The sequence below is a fragment of the Hippocampus bargibanti genome, linkage group LG15 (genome assembly GCF_051943395.1).
Source record: "Hippocampus bargibanti isolate YZ-2025 linkage group LG15, ASM5194339v1, whole genome shotgun sequence".
NCBI classification, from domain to species: Eukaryota; Metazoa; Chordata; class Actinopteri; order Syngnathiformes; family Syngnathidae; genus Hippocampus; species Hippocampus bargibanti.
Genome location: NC_142748.1, coordinates 6,784,783 through 6,807,818, shown reverse-complemented (window position 1 = coordinate 6,807,818; position 23,036 = coordinate 6,784,783). Strand labels below are relative to the sequence as shown.

General features: G+C 44.2%; 2 protein-coding genes across 7 annotated transcripts; one reads left to right on the top strand and one right to left on the bottom strand.

Annotated features, from left to right (window-relative positions):
- Positions 1-282: 282 nt before the first annotated feature.
- sec24c (SEC24 homolog C, COPII coat complex component) lies at positions 283-15,064 on the bottom strand. 6 transcript variants are annotated; one of them, XM_089015157.1, is made up of 28 exons: positions 14,925-15,064; positions 14,418-14,518; positions 13,577-13,686; positions 13,097-13,138; positions 10,728-10,906; positions 10,425-10,505; positions 10,144-10,276; positions 9,896-10,062; positions 9,187-9,819; positions 8,912-9,054; positions 8,608-8,676; positions 7,452-7,560; positions 7,242-7,369; positions 7,024-7,162; positions 6,829-6,944; positions 6,630-6,754; positions 6,342-6,533; positions 6,168-6,261; positions 5,973-6,089; positions 5,693-5,863; positions 5,517-5,613; positions 5,268-5,413; positions 5,053-5,191; positions 4,849-4,967; positions 4,522-4,701; positions 4,254-4,439; positions 3,775-3,864; positions 283-3,538 (listed from the first exon to the last, which is right to left on the bottom strand). In XM_089015157.1, the coding sequence occupies exons 5-28, from the start codon at positions 10,885-10,887 to the stop codon at positions 3,398-3,400; spliced, it is 3,675 nt and encodes a 1,224-aa protein (XP_088871283.1). In that variant the 5' UTR covers positions 10,888-10,906; positions 13,097-13,138; positions 13,577-13,686; positions 14,418-14,518; positions 14,925-15,064; the 3' UTR covers positions 283-3,397. The 6 variants fall into 6 exon arrangements, with proteins under 6 accessions (XP_088871283.1, XP_088871286.1, XP_088871287.1 ...); XM_089015160.1 differs by lacking the exon at positions 14,925-15,064 and adding an exon at positions 14,742-14,791; XM_089015161.1 differs by lacking the exon at positions 8,608-8,676.
- Positions 13,453-22,928, top strand: LOC148887358 (synaptopodin 2-like protein). The gene is made up of 4 exons (XM_089015165.1): positions 13,453-13,701; positions 14,744-15,108; positions 15,859-16,223; positions 19,332-22,928. The coding sequence occupies exons 1-4, from the start codon at positions 13,600-13,602 to the stop codon at positions 21,476-21,478; spliced, it is 2,979 nt and encodes a 992-aa protein (XP_088871291.1). The 5' UTR covers positions 13,453-13,599; the 3' UTR covers positions 21,479-22,928.
- Positions 22,929-23,036: the final 108 nt, after the last annotated feature.

The window sequence follows — 23,036 nt, the reverse complement described above, 5'->3', positions numbered from 1 at the left end:
ATAATAATAATAATAATAATAATAATAGTAATAATAATAATAATAATGTTACAAGATAAGTGCAATTACTATTGTTTTTTTAAACAATGCATCAATTTTCTGCAATTGTCTACCAGTATACCCAAGGAGCTGTCCCTGGTACTGAAATAACAGCCATTATTCAACACACCCACTCTTTCACTTTTCTCAGTACTTTTTTTTTTTGAATTATAGCATAACTACGTACGCAATAATACACAAGACATAAAAATGAGCAACGGTAACAGCATTTGGATTTTTTTTTTTAATTTTCCTGGCAACTTAACATTGGATGAATCACATTAAGTACTCCAGTGGGTGTCTGTGTGTAGTCGACAGCTATTTTTAGCCACAAGAGGCGTCAAAATGAAAAGCAAAGTGATCTTTGCAAAGCGCAGCGCCATGATCAAGACAGCATTTGATTTTGATTATCGTCTTTTGTACTTTAAAAAAATAAATAAATATTGCTGTTAGTTGTGATCAAGACGTTATCAGTGTTACATCATCACAAGGCGACGATATGGATCACAATTGAGGATTAAAAAAAAAGCTTATACATGATGACAAAGCTACTCTCTGATTGACAAGATGAAAATATCTTCAAAAAATATTGATTTAAAGATGCCATTTACAAAGTTGGAAGTGATTAAGCAAGACAATGGAAAAGTGTGATTTTGCTGACCTCCAGTGGTTTTTCTGCTGACGTTGCACAATGATGCTTTTAATGCCTCCCAATTATTCTGGAAAATGGACATTTTAGTTTTGTATACCAATCGTTGTGTCTGCACTGCATGTACACTCAAGGGGAGTAATTAGACAACCCATTAAATCTTTTCTATGCATTTTTTGGTGATTAAAATCTGCTGTCAGAATGCAATTTATTTGCTATTTGAATTTCACCATGATGATGAATATACTGTAAAAATGTATTTTTTATTTATTGGGGTATTTTGATGCGATAAATCTTATGACAGCTGAAAACAGTTTTAAATGGTGACGGGAGGGGCAATGCAGAAAATCTACTTTCAAAAGATTGAAAATGACCGTAGACGTACACGCTTAACTGTGACGTGCAGTCAAATCCTGATAAACACTCAGAACGTTGAGACAACAACCTGACAGATGCACCGTAAATACTTAGTTACACACGAGTACTAGTACTAATAGTTAGTACGTAAATACGCAGTTGGGGGAAGGTCAAAATTAATCCACTTTTTTGTTGTAACTGAACTAAGAAGGGTTTAAAGTGATTTCTTTATTTCCTGTTGCTACGGCTTAGTTGGCTTGGGTCTTTTGCCAGGTTGTTAAATGAACGACGACTCATTTGAAGGGGAAATTCCATCCTGGATGCATTATTTAAGAGGACAGTATCAAGGTGAGCTTTGCATGTTACAAGGTTTGTTTTCGGTTGTCAGTGGAGGGAAATGTAAATGACAAACGTATTTATTTTTAAGGCCAAGACAAAATATCAGGTAATAATCGAGTCTTATTTCTGAAACAGCGTAAAAATCAAGTAACTGAATACTGCAAAATGAAGTCATTTGAACATTAACAAAAAGTAGTGTGTGGAGTTAGTTGCAGATTTGAATAGTTTGCATTATTTATAATTCAAATTTATTCTGATGATTTTTTTTTTAAATTGGTGGCGACGTACGCTGCTCCGAATGAAGCCAACTTGGGAAGACGAGTGTTGGAATTTCACTTTTTTTTTGAAACAAGCATTTTTATTCGCAGTCCCAAGAGCAATGATAGAGGAGAAAGTAAAACAGAATAAGGAACAAAAGCAATAAAGTTTACAGTGAAGACCATGGCGCACTCGAGTTAACAGAACAGAGGGCAGAGGCTTCAAACACACACCAAACGCTTTGAGACAGATTTTGGGGAGAAAAAAAAGGAACAATAAGTGATTTTGACTTTGAATTGGGTGGGTTTGTTCCAAGGGTCCCTCTGTTCCTCAAGAGAACGTTCACTAGGACCGACACACACTCTCATCACACATCAAAATCAAAAGTTCATTAATAAACACCACTATTTTTATATTTGCAATGACCCACAGAAAAAAAAAATATCACATTTGGATTAGAAGGCTTTTTTTCTCTTTATGAATTCTGTACAGGTTATATATATATATTTGATATATTTATATATAAACACAGACTATTCGGCACGGGTCCGTTTGTCCGCTTTAATCATGCCACGCAGAAATTAGAGCGCATCTGTACATTTCCTCGCATGAAATGAGGACTCTTGATTTGGTACACATCTAATGGGACCTACTGTAAATAAAAGGCTTTTTTTCCCCTCTATAGCATTATTACATGAAAATATGCTAATTATTGCGCTTCCATGTGTCATGTGGATGCCTCAGTTGGTATAACTGTACAATCAAATAAGGTGTGTGGGGCGGGGGGTTTAAAAAAACAGGCTGTTAACGTTAGCCTCCAAGTTTGAAATTGAGTCATACACATAATGGAGCCTAACGCAAGGGAACTATACAAAAGAAAATGTCATTTTTTTGGTGGCATTTTCATACGAGCAATATGTTAATGATCACATTATACTCAAAGACATTTCATTAGGTACTCCTGAGCAAGCTAATTTGATCTAACAAGGTAATTGCTTCCCCCGTGGCATAATTAAGAGCACTGGTGTGGGAAAAAGGTGACTTTTCATTGGGTAGCTGAAACATCATGAGGGTGTCAATCAAATGTAGTATCGAATTTGTCTGTAAAAGCGAAGATGCAGGCATAAGGTACAATATCTAAGATACTGCTCAATTTTGGTGGCAATCAATTATAACGTTTATGGCATTTAAGGGTTATTCAAAATGATAATTATTAACTATGAAAGGATTTGGCGATAAAAAGCTTATCGTATGAGTGACGGGAACTTATTTTTCAATCGTGACAGGCGCACATATACAGAAGAAACGGCTTGCTATAAGGCAATTATAAAAAAGGGGGTGTAATCAGGTTACAGCATTTATTTGCTAGTATCACTAGTGTCTTGCTATTATGGAGACTTCCGATATAACGGGATTGAATAGAAAAGGCCATTTATAGGAAAGGGTGCGTTCAACAGCCTTTCGTCAGTGCTCGTCAATCAATACAGTCTCGTTGCATACATTTTTCTTCAGTGTGTGTGTGTGTACATATACATACATCACCTTCCCTTTCCTTCCCCTTCCTCCACCTCTTCATCCTCCTCCCCCGCAGTCAATTTGAGGCGGAGTGAAGCTCCATTAACATCAGATTATCTCACCCCCGCACACATGATGTAATCTGCCAGCTGCGGCGCTCCACCATGAGAAGTTTAAACAAAATTAAACCGGAGGGAGGAGAACGAGGAGGTACGGAGAAGATGGCGGCGGCAGCAGTGTCTAGCTGAGGAGCTGACGGATTTCCTTGTGCATGTGACACAGAAAGTCCACGTAGGACGCGCCGCCACTTGCGCTCTTGTCCTCCATTAGGAAGTGACGGAATATGAGCTCCGAGCGGTCCTCCTGCTTCACTAACATCAGCTGCGACAGCCGAGAAGAAAGCAAGGGGGAGGTTGGGGTTGGAATGCAATAAGTAACTATTAATGCTAAATTGTGACTTGAAAATTTGAAACAACAGGGAAATTCCGCAACATGGTTAGTAGCGAGCAATGATAAAAATCGGTCTTAAAATTTCCCGACTTTGGATTGTTGCCATTTGCAGAGGTTCGAAATCTAGCAACACTGGGTAAGACAGAAATGGAAATAAACATTTTTACCTTCATGTATCGTGACCGTTGCGCTCTGAAGGCGTCGATCATATCTCGGAGTCTTTGTGAAAAAGGATTTTCCAAAATAGGCAGAGACGTCTGAAAAAAATTAATCACACGGTTTAAGAGTAGCAGTATGACCATGATCGATCTCTTGTTTCATCAGAAAAAGAGTTAATTCCTAAATTATATGGGTCAGGAGTTATATGAGCTTGAAATGAGGGTGCATGTCCAAAATACATACATATTGGTCTACATAACGCTTTAAGAACAGCTGAAGCTGGAACAAAGCGCTAACATGGAAAAAAGGCAAATGCTAGCCCCTTGTGGAAGGGAAAAACATGGCCAGATGTCTTACCAGCACTTTATCGGCACCCAAGCAAGAAAAAACAAAACCCAAACTAATTCGGGAATGGCGCTCTACGTCATATTTTTCAATTCCCAAATAAATTCATGAATGAGAAAACAGCGGCCTTGCATCTTCTCACCATTGTCGCGTCGATCTGGCCGAAATTGGACGTCCCAAAAATGTTAAGCAGCAGCTCCTGCTGTGCGTTGGCCCCTACCCACAGGAAAAGGTGCAGGCCCGTCTCCAGCAGGTAAACCCCGCCTTTGGATAGCCTCTCCTCCGAAGTCCGAACCGCCACCGGCAACGAGTCGCTCTCCAGTTTCATCTATGGAAAATAAACACCCAGATCATATTGATCATTTATTTATTCTTCAAGCAGGCTGGAAACTCCTGATCGAGGTGCGTACCAGTGGCAGGAGGCGTGGGTAGAAGAAGACGTGCGTCTCCGCCACGTCCATGCAGCTGATGAGCTGTCGTAAATAAGCCCTGTCGTCGAACGACACGTCGGCAGCGGGCAGCAGCACGTCGCTCTTCATCACGCAATTCAGGTAGACGGGAAGCAGCTTCATGCACTCGGGGAGGATCAACTGCAAAAGAGTCCAAAACATGCAAAATGGAAAATTACTGAGGGTATTTTTAATACTTTCTGGGGGAAATAGCGGCGTTTGAAGTAAAAAGGAAAATCGCGATATTCGACGAATGTCAGGAGGATGGATGTGATTTTTAGGTCATACCTGACCAACCGACGAGGGACTGGCGCAGTTCTTGCGATAGCAGGCAAGGATCTGAGCGCACTGGTTGACCAGAGTGTCCCTCACCGCCTTCGTGGGGTTGTTCGAGATGCCGCGGAAAGCTGTGAGGAAAAAAAAAAAAACAATTATGAGACAGCTGCAAAAATATAAGAACAAAAAAGTTCAAGAAAAATTCTAGGTGGTCACCATGTTTAGAGAGAAAGTTGATAATTGTGTCCGTCTCGCAATTGCGGTACACGTCGGCCAGTTGCGAGCAGCAGTTGACGGCCATGTTGTGGACACGGAGACGCCTTTGGCCGCCGCAGCTGGTGTACAACACGGCGCACTGCAGAGGGCGGCAGCAATGGAGTTTACATTAACAGAAACAAACCAGCGGCTTGGATGGAAGAATTTAAACTCACCTGCACGAGCGCCCCCGTCTCTTCGCTGAGCTTGTCGTCGTGCTTGAACTCCACCGCCACCACCTTGTCGCAGTCCAGCCCGGCGAGCTCCACGTCGGTGGTGTTGCTCATGAAGAACGAGCCAAAGAAGTCAGTCGCTCGTATTCCTGAGGAAGTAGAAGAAACAAAAAAGCCAATCGGATATTTTTTCGCAGCGCATTTCGCAAAAGAACATTTTTTTTTCAGTCTGTAAACAACAAGAGATTTTACCTGTGCTGGTTCGAACCCTCATGACAGCATCAAAGCCCATCGGCTTCTGGACGTCTCGTCTCAAGTCGTTCAGGAACCTCTCCTGGTCCGACTGCGCCTGGAAAGACACAAATTGTAAATACGTTTAATAGGTTATGAGGTCAGCAAGAAACATTGCAGGAAGAAAAATGTCTGACCTGGAAGTAAGTGTACTTGTAGACTGAGCCTCCGGTGGAAACAGGGACCACGGCGAGCGTCGCCACATCCACATACTGGTTGGGGAAAAGGAAGAGATCCACGCAGCATCCCTGTGCTACGCATTCTTTGGCCAGCGTGTTGTAAAAGCTCACTTGAGGCTGAAACAGAGACTGGAGAGCCCACCAAAATTGATAAACATTCAGATTTGTGTCAGTCAACCATTCACTTCATGGGATCAGGAGATGATTGACATAAAAATCCTAATCCTGGACTTCTTACCTTCTCCTTATCAGTTCCAATCAACTTCTTATCTTCCCTGTTCTTCAGTTTTCCGGGAGCCTCGGCAATGGGCAGCGAAGTGTGGAAGACAAAGAGCTTCCCCGCGCAATCTGCTGCCTGAGGAACATCTTGCAGTTTTACACCCTCACAGCAGAGAACCCCCCCCCAAAAAAAACCTGGACTGGCAAAAATTACCTTAAGCGCCTCCAGTCCGGCCTGTATGACAGGTCCAAAGACCGTCTCTGTCTCCCGGGTGTCTGCAAACATCTCCGGGATGTGGTCTAGCAAACTGCAAAATATAGAACATGGATGACCCTACCCCTCTTCTACTAAAAATCGGGAATAAACCCCAAACATGATCACACTCACCTCTCGATGACCTGCCGGCTCTCGGCGAGGTTGACGAGGAACCCGTCCAGCAGCGGCACGAACATTTCCGACACGTCCGACACCACCAGCATCTGAGGTTGGGCCAGGCTGGACTTGACGTTGTAGAAATGGAGCACCTTGTTGTAGGTGACGAAACCCACTCGCACTGTCGAGTCAGAGTCTGGGTTCTCTCTGGAGAAGACATCAATGAGACTGAGATGCTTGCCGAAAAACAAAATGTCGCCTCAAATTTAGTATCTAATCTTTTTTCGGTCAATGAGGACCTACCGGGGCAGCCAATCCAAGAGCGTCTTGAGTTCTTGGCAGACGATGCCGACCATGCCGCTTTTGACGGCGTTGTAGGAGACGTCAATTAGGAAAATATAGGCGGGAGGTTGAGGAATCTTGTTGTTCTAGAAATAAAAAAAACCACGTAAGTTACTTGTTAAATATTTGAGGACATCATAAGACTTGATTGAGGACTCACTTTACAGTAGTCGACGGTGGCCAGGAACTCGTAGCTGCCCAGCGAAAGCTCCGGTCTGTCATAGAAGTCCACTCTTTTTCCAGTGTGGTCCAGATGCTGGAAGTAATGAGGAGGAACTGGACAAGAACACATAGAGACACACCCAAAAGAACATCACGAGCCTGAATTTAAAAATGATAACAGGAACTAACCCACCTTCTGTGACGCAAGAGCAAAAGCCGCATTGGAAGCGACGGCCTCCCTCGATAAATTGCATGTATGGACACATGTAGGCCTTGCAGCGGTTGCAACGGATGGGACCTCCTTCGCCGTGATCCACGAGGTATGGAGGGGTCTACAAACAATCGAGATGTTTTGTTGCTGAACCTACTCTCGCTCATGCAAACGTGGACAGAGAAGAGAAAATGGCCGACCTCATCCGCCGGCAGTGTGGCGAGGGGCTTGATGACGGCAGCCAACGGCACCTGAGACTGCTTGGCCATATCCGCCGTGCATGGAAAGTTGTAGGCCGTACAGCGAATAAATCTGGGGCTGGCATTCCCTACAAACACGCAAAGGTGGAAAAACGATGGACGACATCTTTTTTAGTGGCAGTAATCTTTAGGGCATGGTGGAGGTCTCACCTTGGTCTTTGACATGGAAGTCTGTGGTGACCAATGGCGGTGCTTGACCCCTGACGCCTGTGGTGAATGGCTCGGTGCTTTTGGCCTTGTCGTCTTCGATGACTTGGATCTACAAGATGGATACCAAAGGTTGAAGTGGGGGGACAAAATGTATGAAACACACAACAGCAAACATGAACAAACATGCCGCAGTGACTACAGACACTCCCTCTGACTTGCGAGCATTCATGTTACGAACAAGGGCACATACAAACATTTTGCGTGTATGTTGAAAACATTCGGACAGAGATGCTTTAAGTTAGAATTTGTATTGCGCAAGAACCATTTTTTCCGGCCGGGCTCGCTTGCGTAGAGTATGTGGGCGGGGAGGAAATCCCTCTTCTCAGTTGACGCTCCAGGAGGACGCGATGCATAACAAAAAGTAATGGCTGCTGGCACGTCAGCTTCACTATTGGCTTACTGAAGACCCAGGGATATATTTCGTTGTACTACAGTAGGTGTGAATTTATTTTACAACTCTTAGAGCCTCTATGTTTTATACTTTCCCATTCAGTGTTTGACTTAAACATACATTGCATACAAAATATAGCACTGAAGCAACTTACGAACAAATTCAATTTACGAACAACCACTTGGAACGCAACTCGTTCGTAAGTAGGGGAGCGTCTGTATTCTTGATCAAAAATACATGCTGTCTTACTACTACTTCAATATTTAACAATATTTGACAAAATAATTGGCTGATGCTTCTCTTGCTTACACACACTCCCTTTTATATTATCTGCTTCTATGACACACTCAAATATTCCGCCTCTAACTCATTCACTCCTCTCCCGTTCACACGTTCCCATTCTTTGCTCAGACACTCCGCTTTTTAAACACACATTTAAGTATGTTGACATGACAAACAAAATGACATCGGCAGGAAAGAGGGTGGATCTTGCGAGCATGCAAGTGAAAACTAACATGCAGCGAAAGGAGACAAAGTGGGAGGGTGGTTCAGAAAAATAATCAGTTCCTAAAAAGAAAATCATCTGTGCACACAAACGCATCCAAGACACAAAAAGCAAATAGTGGCTTTTCACAGGTGGTGCAAGATCATGTGGTGGTGGGAGGAGGCGTTGGGACAAGAGGAAAAGCCACGCGAGACACTTACTGGGCTGGGGATAGCGTCTGGGTCTATTCTATGTCTTGATTTCTGCACGGCGGGCATGTCAGACGCTTGCTTTACATTCAAAAAGTATGTCCGGCAACATTGTGCAAAACAGGAACAACAATTAATCAACACCAGAGATTGAAAGACAAAAAAGGAGCAGAGGTGTGAGAAGACAGCAATATGTTGCAAGAATTGTTATTTTTATGCAATGGTCAGTAGAGCTATTTGTAGATTGTTGCTACCGTAGATCATGCGCAAATACAGAGAAATAATAACAGATGTGAAAAGTGTTTTAGCTTCTTACAGGACTGGGAATGGAATCTGGGTCCAGTCTTTTCTGTGTAGACGGTGCAGGGGCCGGTGCGGGTCCCATAGCGCCGTAATTCGGTTGGCCAGGATAAGGGCCTGCTAACCCGGGCTGAGGCCCCCTGACCTGCCCAAATGCACCTGAAGGGACATAGAAAGAAAACAGATGAGCACTCGTGCACACTATAAATGTGTACCGCTGTCAATCAACCCAAATAAAAAATATTTTGGAAAAAAATTATGACATCTAAATCTTTCACTCAATTGGCTCACCATTCTGTTGGGGAGGGTAGCTTCCTGGCATACCGTGCTGGGGCGGGGGCATTTGTTGCAGCGGTACAGGAGGGCCTGGCGTGCCCTGTGCTTCTGGAGGCAGGTGATTGCTCTGAGACATCGATGACGGGGGCATTTGGGGTCTTGGAGGAAAGGGACCTGAGGGGAAAGGGGGTTGCTGCTGAGGCGGTAAGGGCCCTGGGTATTGCCCGGAGGGGGTTGACGTCGGAGGAGGAAAATGAGAAGAGGCGGGAGGGGGCGCTCTTGGGGGGAAAGAGCCTTGGGGGGCTGAGGAGAAGGCAGACTGAGTAGGGGGGAAGGACTGCTGAGGTTGTGACATGGATGGGGAGGGAGCCTGAGCCGGTGGGGGCCCTGAATATGATAGAGGAGGCGCAAAGGACGGCTGATTGGGTGGGGGAGGAGGAGCAGGGGCGGTGAAAGGCTGCTGAGAAGTCGGAGGCGAATTGAATGGCGGCTGAGAGGAAGCAGGGGGGGCTCCGTAGTACTGTTGAGAAGTAATAGGCGGTGCCTGAGCGGCTGCGGTGAACGCTGGGGGCGCCGCTTGCGTGTAGCTGACGGGAGGTGCGGCCGAGAAGGAATTACTGACGGGAGGCTTGGAGCCATGAGGTGCCGCTGAGGAGACATGTGTCAATCAGCAAAAACATGATTCTAAAGAAATCTGAACATTTATTTTTTGAACAGTTTGTACCGTATCCGGGCCCCGCAGTGTTGGGCGGTCCCGTGTTAATCTGCATGCCGCTCATCTGGCCGGTAACGTGCGACATTGTGGGCGGGGATCCGTAGTTTTGAGGGTAAGAGGAGGGTGGTCCTGACAGATTGACCCTTTCCTGGTTGTATGACTGGGACACAACCGGCCTATAAATAACACAAAATATGATCACATTTTTTTCCCTTGTAAAGACGAGCAAAAGGAGAAAATATAATATGCTCCAGCACCTTGCGGGTGGTGCCTGTGTCATAGACGGTGGGCCATTCTGCATGTCGCTCTGATGCCGACCAACATACTGATTATACGCTTGAGGAGCCGATACTGGCGGCGGCCCTGAAGTGGGAGGAGCTCTGCTGTGACCTAAAAGATGGTGAGAAATTCAATTCACCCAAAATAAAAACAAACCCTCAAGTCTGCTACCGTGGAGCAAATTACGGGGAAAAACAGGCGGCTGTAGTTACGGAAAGGATTGGACGAGGGCAAAGTGAAAAGAAGCAGAGGGCTTTACCTAAGTCAAGAGGAGAGGACAGCTCTGAGATGGGGTTAGCTGGCGCAGCCTTAGAGGGGAAGTTGGTGAAAGATGAATAACCTGAAATGCAAGCGAGGAAGGATGGGGAAAAGTTTGACCGTGGCAGGAAGACATGATGGGGTGAAAGGAGTCAGTCAGGTGAAGGCAGCTCAAAGTGTGATAAGTGTCATTGTAACTTTAGGACTTTATCGCCCTGTCAAAATTAAAAAACCTCCCCAAGATTCCCTTCATAAAATTACAATCAACTCTTTTTATAAAAATGTTCTGTGTGTTTAGTTTTACCTTGTGGAGGCTCTCCAGTCTGGTAGGCCGACATAGGGCCATTGTAAGGTGCGTAAGGTGTCGGGTACCCGGCGTCTAAGGGTGCAAAGGCCGGCTGCCCGTAACCAGGCTGAGGCTGCCCATAAGGAGAGGCCATGGGAGTGTGCTGGTTTACATTCATCTTCAGTTCATCCCTAAATCTGACAGCGAGACATCATTAACTACTTGGCATGAAATAGAGGTTATCAGACACGGTTCAACTACCTCCAAACTGAAGAGCGTAAGATGCTAATATTTACAAGTTTAGTGACAACACCTTTATTTGCTTTGACTTGAATACACACCGTAAACTGCATGTCCTTCATATTTGCAGGGTACCCAAAACCACAGTGGCGTAGCGTTTCAATACAAGTCATGTATACAAGAGCTACACCAGTAAGATATGCAATTATTAAAATTAGAGAGAGGAAGAGGCAAAGAGAGAGGGAGATTAAGAAAGAAAACAATGGCAGGACCATTTCCGTCAATGCTTGTTAGGCAATAAAATATATGTTATCATCCAAAGAATGTATATTTTATTACATTAACCCCAATAACATCCCCGTTTGTCTATACGTGATAGATTACCCCATACAGATCATACACCAATGAGGAAAAGATATAAGGCACATGACACACAATAATGCACACATGCATATGAGTTCAGTAAAGCTAACATGTCTGATGGAACCAATAATCAAACCATGGACATGGTTCATTACACTAGTTTTAATGTCATTCACCCAGCAAACAAATGTACTCGAGTGGTAGACATTTTCAACTAGAGTCATAACTTTTATAACGCAGTATCATCTATCAAGGCAAACATGGGGAGAAACAAGCCCAGTTTTAAATAATTAAACTTGGACGAGAAACACAATCGCGGTGACGTTCGTTTTATCCTGTCGGGGCCTGTTGCGAGTAACACATGATTGTGACACGAAGATGTGTTCAATTAAAATTTACTCTCCTGGACGTTATTTAATCGCTGCCAAGTAAAGTGACTGTCAAAGTAAATCAGGTGTGGGCTAAATTAATAACGCTACACAGGGTAAGAAGCGTCCTGGTTTAGCTAGCGCATTGCTGACTATCTAGCCAGGCTAACATTACGGAACAACAGCCACAATAAATCGAAGATGTCACATAATACCTTTACTGGCGACGACCTAGGACAAAGTACTACACTGTTGACTATCCAAAAGTCAAAGTAATGCGGCCCGGAGAGTGGGCGGCCCATGACAGCGGTGGCTAAAGCTAAGTAACTAGCATGTTCCGGCTTTTTGGGTGGGCCATGTTAGAATGCAAATGCTAGCTAGAGTGGCTAAATAGCTATGGTGTCAGCGACACCATAGCTGTCACTTAGCTTTGGCTAGCATGCTAGGTAAAGCAAAGTAACTAGCATGCTAGCTAAAGCTAAGTGACATCCCGTGTCTGACACCTTAGCTACTTTAGCCACGCTAGCTAGCATTAGCATTCTTACATCCCCCCCAAAGCCGGAGGTGGATATCACGGTCAGTGTTTTTTCCACATAAAAACCTACCTCTAGAGTATTCTGAAGAGAAAGGCGTCCCCGTGCTCGTCTCAAACCTTAAATCGGCTAAGCGACAGCGGCTAATAGAAAAATGGACGTCGATTCCGCGTTTCTACCTAATCCCTTCTTGGGCAGAGACGCCGACATTGAGCGGAAGTGATGCGCGGTTTGCCACGTCCACTTCCGCTCGGCGTGTAGGCACTTTCGATTCCGGTTTGATCTATTTCCGAAGTGTCAAACCAGTCACATTGTAGTTCAATACATTTATTTATTAAAATAAGTAAAACAAATCAATTATAACCAGTGTAATCATTGTCTGTCTTTTATGGCGTTTGAATAATACAAACACCCTTGCTCACAATGGAAAGCTGCTCATGCGTCGGTCACAATGAGACGTGACACAAGAAAGTGACGTATGAGGAAGCGGAAGACAGTCGAGTGGTGCATTCAGGTGCGCTAAGTTTGGTCGATAACCCGAAAATTTGTTTTAAACCGAGGCAGAAAATACTCGATATTTTTGGTCGAATTGAAAAGAGAAGATTGAATGTTTAAGTAACGTGAAATATTGCATTGTCAGTGCTAACTATACACAATAATTGCTTTAGTAAAAAAACTCCAATGCACTATTTAATTTACATTTTCAATCCGAAATATTGAAGAACAAAAACACAACTTTCACACAACTCACTTAATCCATTTAGATATGAAAAAAATGATATTCATGTACAAGTGATGGAAAGTAAAAATACCTCAATGTATATAATTAGATTTCTCACATATTAGTACTTTACATGTTTTTAAACATTTTACTTCTACTTACCTTCTGTAGCTTCACAAATAGCCACATTCCTTTTGTCGACCTCTGTGGAAGACAAAACACGATCTGATTCAAATAATCAACTTATCAGTAAGCAACCTGCCAATATACTACATAATTAATAATGACTGTGGAAGTACAAAAAGACATCAAACCCAGTGAAATTCTTGACCCCGGGCCCACTATTGTTCAACCCCCCCCCCACCCCCTCCTCGCTTAAGTGGCTGTATGAGTGTATGGGTGGGTAGAGTTATTTCTGGATGGTGCCTGAGCAAGCATCCTCTCAGAGTGACATGGCAAGTGTTGAATAAAAGGGTTTGATAAAGGCACACACACACACTCACATTTACACACACACACTGCCTATGTGCCTGCCCACCAACCAATAATTCCCACCGAAGCAGATGCAAGCCAGTTGGGCTGGGTGCCATTGGACCCCGGCAAAGTGTGAGCAAGCAAAGACCTTCTCCCAGATATACGTACATTGAAGAAGACCTGGTACAGCGATGGTGGCGGAGGAGATCATGGTTACCCTCTCCGGGGGCTCCCCATGGGGGTTCAGACTCCAGGGAGGAAGGGATCAGCAGAAGCCTCTACAGGTGGCAAAGGTACAATATAGCATGCATTTTAGGTGCAATACAGTGGGGCCATGTTAGAATGCTAATGCTAGCAAGTCATTCATTGACTTGTGATGGTCAGTCTCGATTTTGTAATCTTGTTCGGCTAACACCATTATCGCACTTTGTTGTTTTCATGAGTCATTTTTCACAACATGGCAATAAAAATACAGAAATATGACCTTTTAAAATAATTTTAGAAGCTATTTTCCTTCTAGCCCAAGGCTGTTTTCCATTTCAACCACATGCAGCGAGTCAAAATAGTATCTGCCCTCGAGCCGGCGCCCGGTATAGACACACTTAATGCCACAAGGACCTATGAGCCATTTGTTCTTAACGAAAATGAAAAAAAATAAATAATCATGCGCTCCTCAAAACAACTCACTGTCCGAATTTGCCCATTGCGACCCAGTGCGATTCATTTTCCTGTTTATGGGTCAAAACAGCCAGATATATGTCGTCTATGGACTCAAGTTTCAAACTGAGGCATGCAGAGCCACTGTCTGACCTTAGATAATGATCAACCATTGAATTTTATGCAGGCACGCCAGCCTGAAATGACGTTTAATCATCAGATGGATTTTCATATTGCATATAAGCACATTTGGATTGTGACCTTGCTCACGCCCTCTGACGCTAAACATCAATGTGTGCGAATCCAGCTGTTGTGATATGTGGAGGGGGGGGGGGGGAGGATTGGCGCATACCTCAGATAAACCCGGTCGGGGAATGGAGGGTGACAGAGCTGCAGGATAAGAATAGCACCTTTAAGAGGAGCTGGAAGCCAGTCATGGAAAAAAACGGCCTCCTGTTGACACACACAAAGATAAAGAAATCATGCACATGTACACCACATGAAGATTTTCGTTTTTTTTTATGTCATATGTAATTTCTCTCGAAAAGGCTTTGATTCCATCTGACAATGACAAAAACCCTGGCACTGGAGTGGACACATTCTTGCACACCGTCTGGCAGTGAATGAGTTAATGGCTTTATTATTTGTATTAATTTCAACTTAATTTTCTACGTACAGGTACGGCGTCGCAGCAAAGCATGCAGGGCGGGCCTAAAAGAGCACGACGAGCTGGTTGCCATCGGCGAGCACTCATGCACCGAGCTCAACCACGCCCAGGCCATGATCCTCATCGATTCCCAGAATGCCACGCTGCAACTACGCGTCAAACGGACCCGACTTAACCCAGCTTGCTGCTCACCTCCGCTTCTCTCTCTCACCTCGCCGCCGGAGAGCGAGGCCTACTACGGTGAGACGGACAGCGATGCTGACACTCGCTCGCAGGCGCGATGCCGCCAGCGCCGTACGTGCCCTCACGCACGCTCACCTGCCCGCTACGACAACCACGGGCGGGAGGAGGAGGAGGAGACATCTGAGATGAGTGGGTAAGGAAGGAAGGAGAGCAGGATTAAAGTTAAAGTTAGACAATTTCATTGTAATGTCAGAGATGTTCGATCGGACACTGTGGACAAAGACCCAGACCCAGAAAGATTGTCTTTACTGCCGGCAGGAGACGCAGCCATTCATGACAGACGCCTGAATTCTGCAGCCCTCTGCCGAGCTATTTATTGAAAGTATATGCAAATTTAAGTGATACATTCGTAAAATCTAGTTTTCTTGATTAGAATACCACGCCCCTGAGCGTTCTAAGCGCGAACAGCTGTAAGCAATAAAACATTGTCTCTTCCATGAACTGATAAATTTGTAACCTGGCTAATGAGCTCTTCCTGTGAAGGAGTTTCAAGTCGTAAATTGCTTCGGTGAGTTTCCCAAGACCTAAATTCTCAAATATATAATAGTAACTCAAATAGATAGTTAGCTAGCTAGCTAATGGATAGCTAATACATAGCCAGATAGCCAAGAGCTAGCCGGCTAGGCAGCCAACAGCTAGACAGCTAATAGCCAACCAGCTAGGTACTAGATAGTTACGATGTGAATTTCAATTCAAAACAAGTAGCGCCATCAAGTGGACGAACATGAACCATAAAGAATGCTTGATGATCAATGGGAGACAAAAATAGCAACGTTTTTTTGATTATTTTTGGTCCTTTCATAATTTTGCTATTTGAGGCCCATTGACAGAAGCGAATTACCAAAAAATACCCATTTATCATTTCCCTTTGTTTATCTTGAAGCTATGAGAGCGCTAATGACGCAGCAGGAGGACCGATGCAAAGCCAGTGGCACGGCGTGCCGCACAAGGATTTCTTCTACCAACCAACCCAAGTAGGGTGGACCACCCCAACCAGCACTCCGCGTTCACTCACCCCAACCCCGGAACAAACATTGACGGAGGCCGAAGGTGAAGGCGACAGCGGCTTCCAGGATGCGGGGGGGTGTATGGGGGTCACTGCCTGCCCACCGTTGGTATCTCCTGAACGGGCCAAAGAGGCGCTGATGTTGGGGTCCAGAAGTCAGCTGGTGCCTATGGTGGGACCACAAAATGGCCCCGTTAGCGAGGAGCTCAGCACCACCTATGTGGAGAAAGCACGCCAAGCCAGTGAGTATAAATGCCAAATCTATTTTAAATTCGCATTATCGATCATAATCATACATTGATTAAACTCGAAATTATTACCATCAATTCAAAATATGGGTTCAATTTAGGCTTAAAGTTTGTGGACCACATGTGATGTTACTTCATTGCCCTCTAGTGGCCATTTTATGTCATTTCAGCGTGACGTCAAGCACTATTCCAGGCCTCGGTGATTTCGTGTTTCGCTTAACCTTCTTCACATCACTAAATATATTTATAGATTCACGCCAGCAGGGCACGTGAATGCACCATCTGCACAAAATCATAAGTAAGCATGATTTTAATGACATTTATGATGCTTAGTAGGTAGTAATGTTGTGATAGTTGATACCTGTGACTACATGTGTAATAAAATGTTGACTCCATATGACCTGTTGTAGGTAAGGTTAAAATATAGCACGAAGCATTCAGGGACATGCCATGACTCATGTTACACATTCAGATGGCCATGGCGGAGAGTGGCGCTGTGGGATTTGGTAAAGTTACGAGTAAGCATATACTGGATGATCTATAACTGGATGCATATCATGTTAACGTTCGTGTTATGTTGGTTGATAAAGTCGATTTGTGTTAGATTAAATGTGAAAAGATTGCAGGGATCGCCTAGCATACCGTATTACATTCCACATGGCCAAAATGATGACATCGTCGCCTAAATATTTCCTGCTGAGGTCTTCTGCTTTTTATGTGTGCCCGTGCATGTGTATGACAGGTGTTTGACGCCGGTCAGGAAGACGGGAATAGTGGCTTGACATCATGCGTCACTTTGGGTGGCGGGACAGAGACAACAAAAGGTCTTTAACACACAGTGAGAGGGAGCAGCCGCTAAGTGGCACGGTGGCGTGTGTGCATGGGTGTGTATTTGTGGGTATTTGAGTAGTGCAAAAAAAAAAAGATGAGGGACCCGACAACTCATTCAGTAGGTGGACACGTAAGACGACACAAAGGTAAGTTAAAAAATGCTTCATTGTAAGAAATGCAAAGAATTGTTGTCGCTATCTGTCTCATTGTTGATACAATCAAAAGTTAAACTGCTAAAATGCTTTTATTTTGGCGAATACAACAGACAATGACTGTTAATCAAATATTAAAATCAATATTCGATTATTTTAAAATTAATTTTGAAGTTACCACACCTTAATGTTTATATTTACAGATTTCAGGAGACATTTAACACGGTGCTTAAAATAGAACAAAACTGTCATATTGAATCAGGCCATATGCTTGTATTTTTTATTTTTTTTTATTTGTATTTTATTTTTGTGGTTTAATTAAAAGCAAGAATCAGGATACATTTTTTATTTGTATTTAATGTAGTATTTTATTTGTATTTTTTGGCTGTTCAATTAAAAGCAAGAATCAGGATACAATTTTTATTTGTATTTAATTTAGTATTTTATTTGTATTTTATATATATTTTATTTGTATTTTATTTTTGTGGTTTAATTAAAAGCAAGAATCAGGATAATTCTTTTTGTATTTAATTTAGTAATTTATTGAAATTTTATCTGTATTTTATTTTTGCTGTTCAATTAAAAGCAAGAATCAAGATAAAAATATTTATATTTAATTTAGTATATTATTTGTACTTTAATTAAATTGTAATTGCATTTTATTTTTGCTGTTCACTTAAAAGTAAGAATCAGGATACATTTAACACGGTGCTTGAAATAGAACAAAACTGTCATATTGAGTCATTGCATTGGCTTTTATTTTGTATTTTTTTATATTTGTATTTTATTTTTGCTGTTCAATTAAAATCATGACGCTCAAAATGTTGTTATTAAAACTATACACAAATATATGCATGTAACATTTGCTCAACTAAAATAACCAGTCTCCGTCACTGTATATTTATTTACATGTAATTTGTCCAGTTGTAATTTAAAAAAATATATTTTTTTGAAACAACATTTGTGTTTTATATTATTATTATTATTACATTTTTTTTGTTGCACTTATTTCTTGTATTTTTGTTTGTAATCAATTTGATAGTATCAAAAGTTATGCTAGTTTTAAATCAGGTCAGACTCAACAGGGGTACATACTGTAAACAGATGATGTGTACAGAATGGACTCTGTGATCTAACCATGCCGGATTGTGTGGCTCATCTTCGGAGAGCAGCAGGAATTCTTTTTTGGGTAAATCCATAACACATACGTCTGTCTATCACTGTTAATCTGAGCTATCATCGTTAAGGAATTCACCAGGTTCACCAGGTTGGGGTCCGACCATTTTTTCGCCAAGGGGAAATACAGAATAGTGACGGATATGTATTGATACTAGATATAACAAATATCTTACTAATGCGACCTTATTCTAACGTATCGGGCTCTGGCGGTACTTTGACACAATGTTATGCATGGCTTAGAGCGCCGATACGTATGTGGAACTGCCGCAACTTGGAATTGAAGCGGATTTACGTTGGTCGGGAGATGTGAGAGAGATGGATACTACAGCTTGGTGTTGGCTTTCAATATTTAGCTTGTAGCAGACTTCCGCATTCCATCGTGACATCCCTGATCCACTGGTGAAAATGATGCTTTGATCCTCTCATTTTTCATTTCGAACTGCTTCATACAACACAGAGGGTGCAGAATGTGGTTAAGATTGAATGGCTGTCTGTGTATTTTGTTTTATCATATTAGTTATTTGTGCGTGCCTTCAAAGACGCTCCTGTATTTTGTTTTTCTACTTCTTCCTTTCCTTTCCTCACTTTGCTGCTGTGAAATGTAAATTTCACCACTGCGAGACAATTACACATCCAATTAAATCAAGTTGTTCTTGTTTTTTTAAATAATTTTGTTAAACGAAATTTAATAACTCAAAATTACTACAGGTGTCCTTACCTGGTATCGGTGAAAAAAACGTTGACTCCATACGAACTATTTTGCAGTGCCGTCTTTTCCCCTGTCCAATGTTCTTCAATGGAATTGGATCTTTATGCTATTTTGACAAAATATGTAAAACAAGCATAAATGCATGAAAAATGTATTTAAGTACAGTGACCAAGTACTTAGATAACAGTATTTTCCTCATACTAACCTTATTTTTGCTTCGTCCTTACCTAGAGTTGCAACGCGGGGAGAGTTTAGTGGAGAAGCAGGTGAAAGAAGCTCGCACCAAATGCCGCTCCATCGCTTCGCTGCTGACCGATGCCCCCAATCCAAACTCCAAAGGGGTTCTGATGTTCAAGAAACGGCGGCAGAGAGCCAAAAAGTACACGCTGACCTGCTTCGGCAAGGCAGAGGACGGCGGGGAAAGCACTGAGGGGGAGACGGAGGAGGAAGGCGGAAGCTCCATCCAGAGCTCCGAAGTGGACGAGGGAGGGTTCTCAGCCTCGTTTGACCCCACGTGGGATAGCGGTTATTTAGATCTGCTGGACAGGAGGAGTGCCGCTTGCCCTCCCCCTACGCCAACGGTTGGTCATTGCGGCGCGGGGCCTGATCATTTGAGCTCGGAAGCACCTGTCAATCAAATTCCAAGCTTGGAGATGTTTGGGTTGGAGGCCATGAAGCAACCGGACGCCGCTGTGCCTTCAGATCCAGAAGTGCCTCTTGTCAATGGGGGTCCAGTCGCCGTTAGCCGGGCCAGTGTCAAACTAAGCCCACCCCCTTCCACCCCCCCTCTTCACCCGAACCACCACATCCATCCCAACCTGAGTCCGAACCATGACCAACATTTAAATCCCGCCGCCCTCAATCGTTCGGCTCGACCCTTCACACCCTGCCCGGCGACGTCCCGCCCATCGGTGACCTCCGTGATGTTCCGCCCTCCGCAGCCTAAACCGGCGGCGGCCGTTTCCATGGTGACCATCGCGCCGACTCAAAATCCGACAGTGGATGGGAAGAGAGCGGTATCCAGTACCTCACTCTACATCCCGCCTCGCAGTAACGGCGTTGCGCCCTCAGCCAACTCCCCGGGTCCTCTGACTCCGCTTTCCCCTGCTGCCCGAGCCTACTCCCCCACCGTCACCACGGCCGCAAGTACCCCTCAAACCTCAGCCTCAGATTCCCTGGCGACTCGCGAGCAGCGCATCTCAGTGCCGGCAGCCCGCACCGGCATCCTGCACGACGCCCGCGGTCGCAGCGACAAAAAGCCGATGTTCAGCGCCATCCGCAGTAAAGACGTGTCCCCGAACCCCGCCTTGATGTCCATGGTCCAAAACATGGACAAACGCTTTGCCAAAACAACAGGGGTGGAATCGAGCGTTAGTGAGGCCGGCCATGAGTCCGGTCCTGAGGAAGACTGGATGCGTCTGGGGGCAGAGGCCTGCAACTTCATGCAGGCTCAACGCGCACTCAGACCGCCCCCCGTGGCCCCAAAACCATCCGCCCCTCAAACACCTCAGCTGGCGGGCAAAGGGGGTCAGTTGTTTGCCCGCCGCCAGAACCGAATGGATCGCTACGTTGTTGAGCGTAGTCCCTCCGTTGCCCCGCCGACGTTTTCCCCTTCCCAAACTAGGGAGCCTTCACCAACGCCGTCCCTCCCGGCTACCTGGAAGTACTCTCCCAACATCCGTGCCCCTCCTCCTATCAGTTACAATCCTCTCCTGTCCCCCTCGTGCCCCCCCAAAGCACAAAAGAAAGCCGAGGTGACAAAATCAACCCCGGTTGGATCCAAAGGGAAGAAAACTCCCAAAAAGCAGGTCGACGTCCTGAACCACCAGCCCTACCAGCTCAACTCGTCTTTGTTCACCTACGGGGGTCCCCAGGACTTGTCCGGCGGTCCGCAGCAGTTAGGTGGTCCTCAGAAGACGGCCAGAGTGTGTGAGGTGAAACGCTTTTCCACACCTCCTCCAAAGGCCGCCAGTCCTGCCTTGAAGGTCATCGTACCTCGATCGGCCACGACTCTCGGCGAACCAATGTGGCATTCCAACGTTGCCTCCCCGCCATCCCAAACGCCCCCCACCCTATACCAATCTCAGTGGTCCCCGGGACCGCTGTCTCCTCCACCTCCTCCAGCCCCCAAAGCTCCCCTTCCTCAGCTTCCTACTTTCTCCTGGTCTTCAAATGGAGTCCAGTCCCCTACGGCGTCCCATCCTCAGTCTCAACAAGCCGACAGGCAGTTTAAAAGCACCCCCAATCTAAGCCCTCTCGGACCCCCCCGGCAGGCAACCACCGGCAGCCATCACAGCAGGGTTCCCAGACCCAGATTCAGCACCTCCAACCTGGGCCTACAGCCTTGCGTGTGGCGTCCCGGATCCACCGCGCACTAAGCTAGCACATTCTAGTCTGGACTGAATCTCAAAAACCAGGAAGTGCACATGGTTTGCGTTTGCTAACATTCTTTTTCACGTTTTCTATCTACTATCTACTATCTTTTTGTGAGGGTGGGTTTTGGGGGAGATACGGTTCGATTTAGTCATCTTGACACAGTTTACTAACATTTAAAGGCAACACGTTGATTTAACAAATGTACCAGAGAGAGATTAAAAGATTAGCTACTTCGAAAGTCGGTGGAATGATGTCGAATTAAGTGTGGAAAGGGGGGTGGGTCGGGTAGTCGGGGGGAAAAGGGGGGCAGATTTTAGTTGTTGATTGGAAAGTGAAGAAGAAGAGTCAATGAACTTCATGTTTGAGAAGCATTTAACTCATTCACTGCCATTCACAAATGTATTTGGGAATTTAAAATATGACGTAGAGCGCCATTCCCGAATTTGTTTGGGTGCCGACAAAGCGCTGGCCATGGCCTGTGGCAATGTTTTTTTTCCTTCCACTAGGGGCAGCATTTTCATTTTTTTTTCCATGTTAGCGCTTTGTTCCAGCTTCAGCTGCTGTTAAAGCGCTATATAAACCAATATATGTATGCATTGTATTTCGGACAGTCACCCTCACTTCAAGATTATATAACTCCAGACCCATATAATTTAGGAATTAACACTTTTTTTCTGATGAAAGAAGAACGTCTAAGGTTTCTTACGCTGCATGTGTTCAGTCCTAAAACTCAATATTTTGTGGGTCCTGGAATTTGAGTGACACATTTTTGCACATGACTGGCAGTGAATGAGTTAATGTAGAAGTGCCAAGTCCAACCTTGTTTGTAATTATTTAACAATATATTGTGTTCTTTTTTTGTTTTTTCTTTCTAATAGTATGCAATATTTAGGTGAAAGCTTTCAAAAGTCGAGAACATTAGTTAGCTTAAATCGCTAACTATAGAATAGAATTTTCTTTTGGGCTTTATTCACATCTTGACCACACGGGGGCGGTGTTACGCTGTTCAGACACTCGAAGCTCACCAGTTGTGCCTCGACCGAAGCCGCTTGTGTTTGTTTATTCTTTTGGTTGTTTATTCAAACTCAGAAGAGAGAAATATGTCATCTGTTGAAGGTGCGCCTTATATTCCAGAAAATACGGTACTTTTCCCCCGCCAGCGCTAGGCTCTTCCCTGTTTTAATTCACGGCTCGCTGCCTTGGACACAATGGCCGCTTTCACCTATTTTTGGAGCCGTTAATCTGCGGCTATTTGGCACGGTGTTAAACTCTTAATTCCGATGTTTTGATTTTTTTCACGGCGTGATTGAGAGCAAAGAGATTTCGGTTGTCCCTTTGCATGATTATCAAAAAAAGCTGCCAGTCTTCGCGCCACCGTTTTTAATTTGGTGTCATTGATTGTTTCATGGTGTCAAAGATGAAAAAATGAACATTAAAGAGGTTTCAGTGTCAGTGTTTCAGATTGTTATTTTTGGTATTTGAGCAGTATAACATTTGGAAAGCTTTTTAATCAATTTGCATCTGATGATGGGCTTCCATTGGATGTTCATTCGTCAACAG

Excerpts from the sequence above, each read along its gene's own strand:
- sec24c (XM_089015157.1), bottom strand. The coding sequence starts at position 10,887 with ATGAATGTAAACCAGCACACTCCCATGGCCTCTCCTTATGGGCAGCCT. Across the intron at positions 6,755-6,828 it reads CCACCGTCGACTACTGTAAA|AACAACAAGATTCCTCAACC; the intron begins GTGAGTCCTCAA and ends TTTTATTTCTAG. Across the intron at positions 5,414-5,516 it reads GAGGGTTCGAACCAGCACAG|GAATACGAGCGACTGACTTC; the intron begins GTAAAATCTCTT and ends CTACTTCCTCAG.
- LOC148887358 (XM_089015165.1), top strand. The coding sequence starts at position 13,600 with ATGGTGGCGGAGGAGATCATGGTTACCCTCTCCGGGGGCTCCCCATGG. Across the intron at positions 15,109-15,858 it reads GAGACATCTGAGATGAGTGG|CTATGAGAGCGCTAATGACG; the intron begins GTAAGGAAGGAA and ends TTTATCTTGAAG. Across the intron at positions 16,224-19,331 it reads GGAGAAAGCACGCCAAGCCA|AGTTGCAACGCGGGGAGAGT; the intron begins GTGAGTATAAAT and ends GTCCTTACCTAG.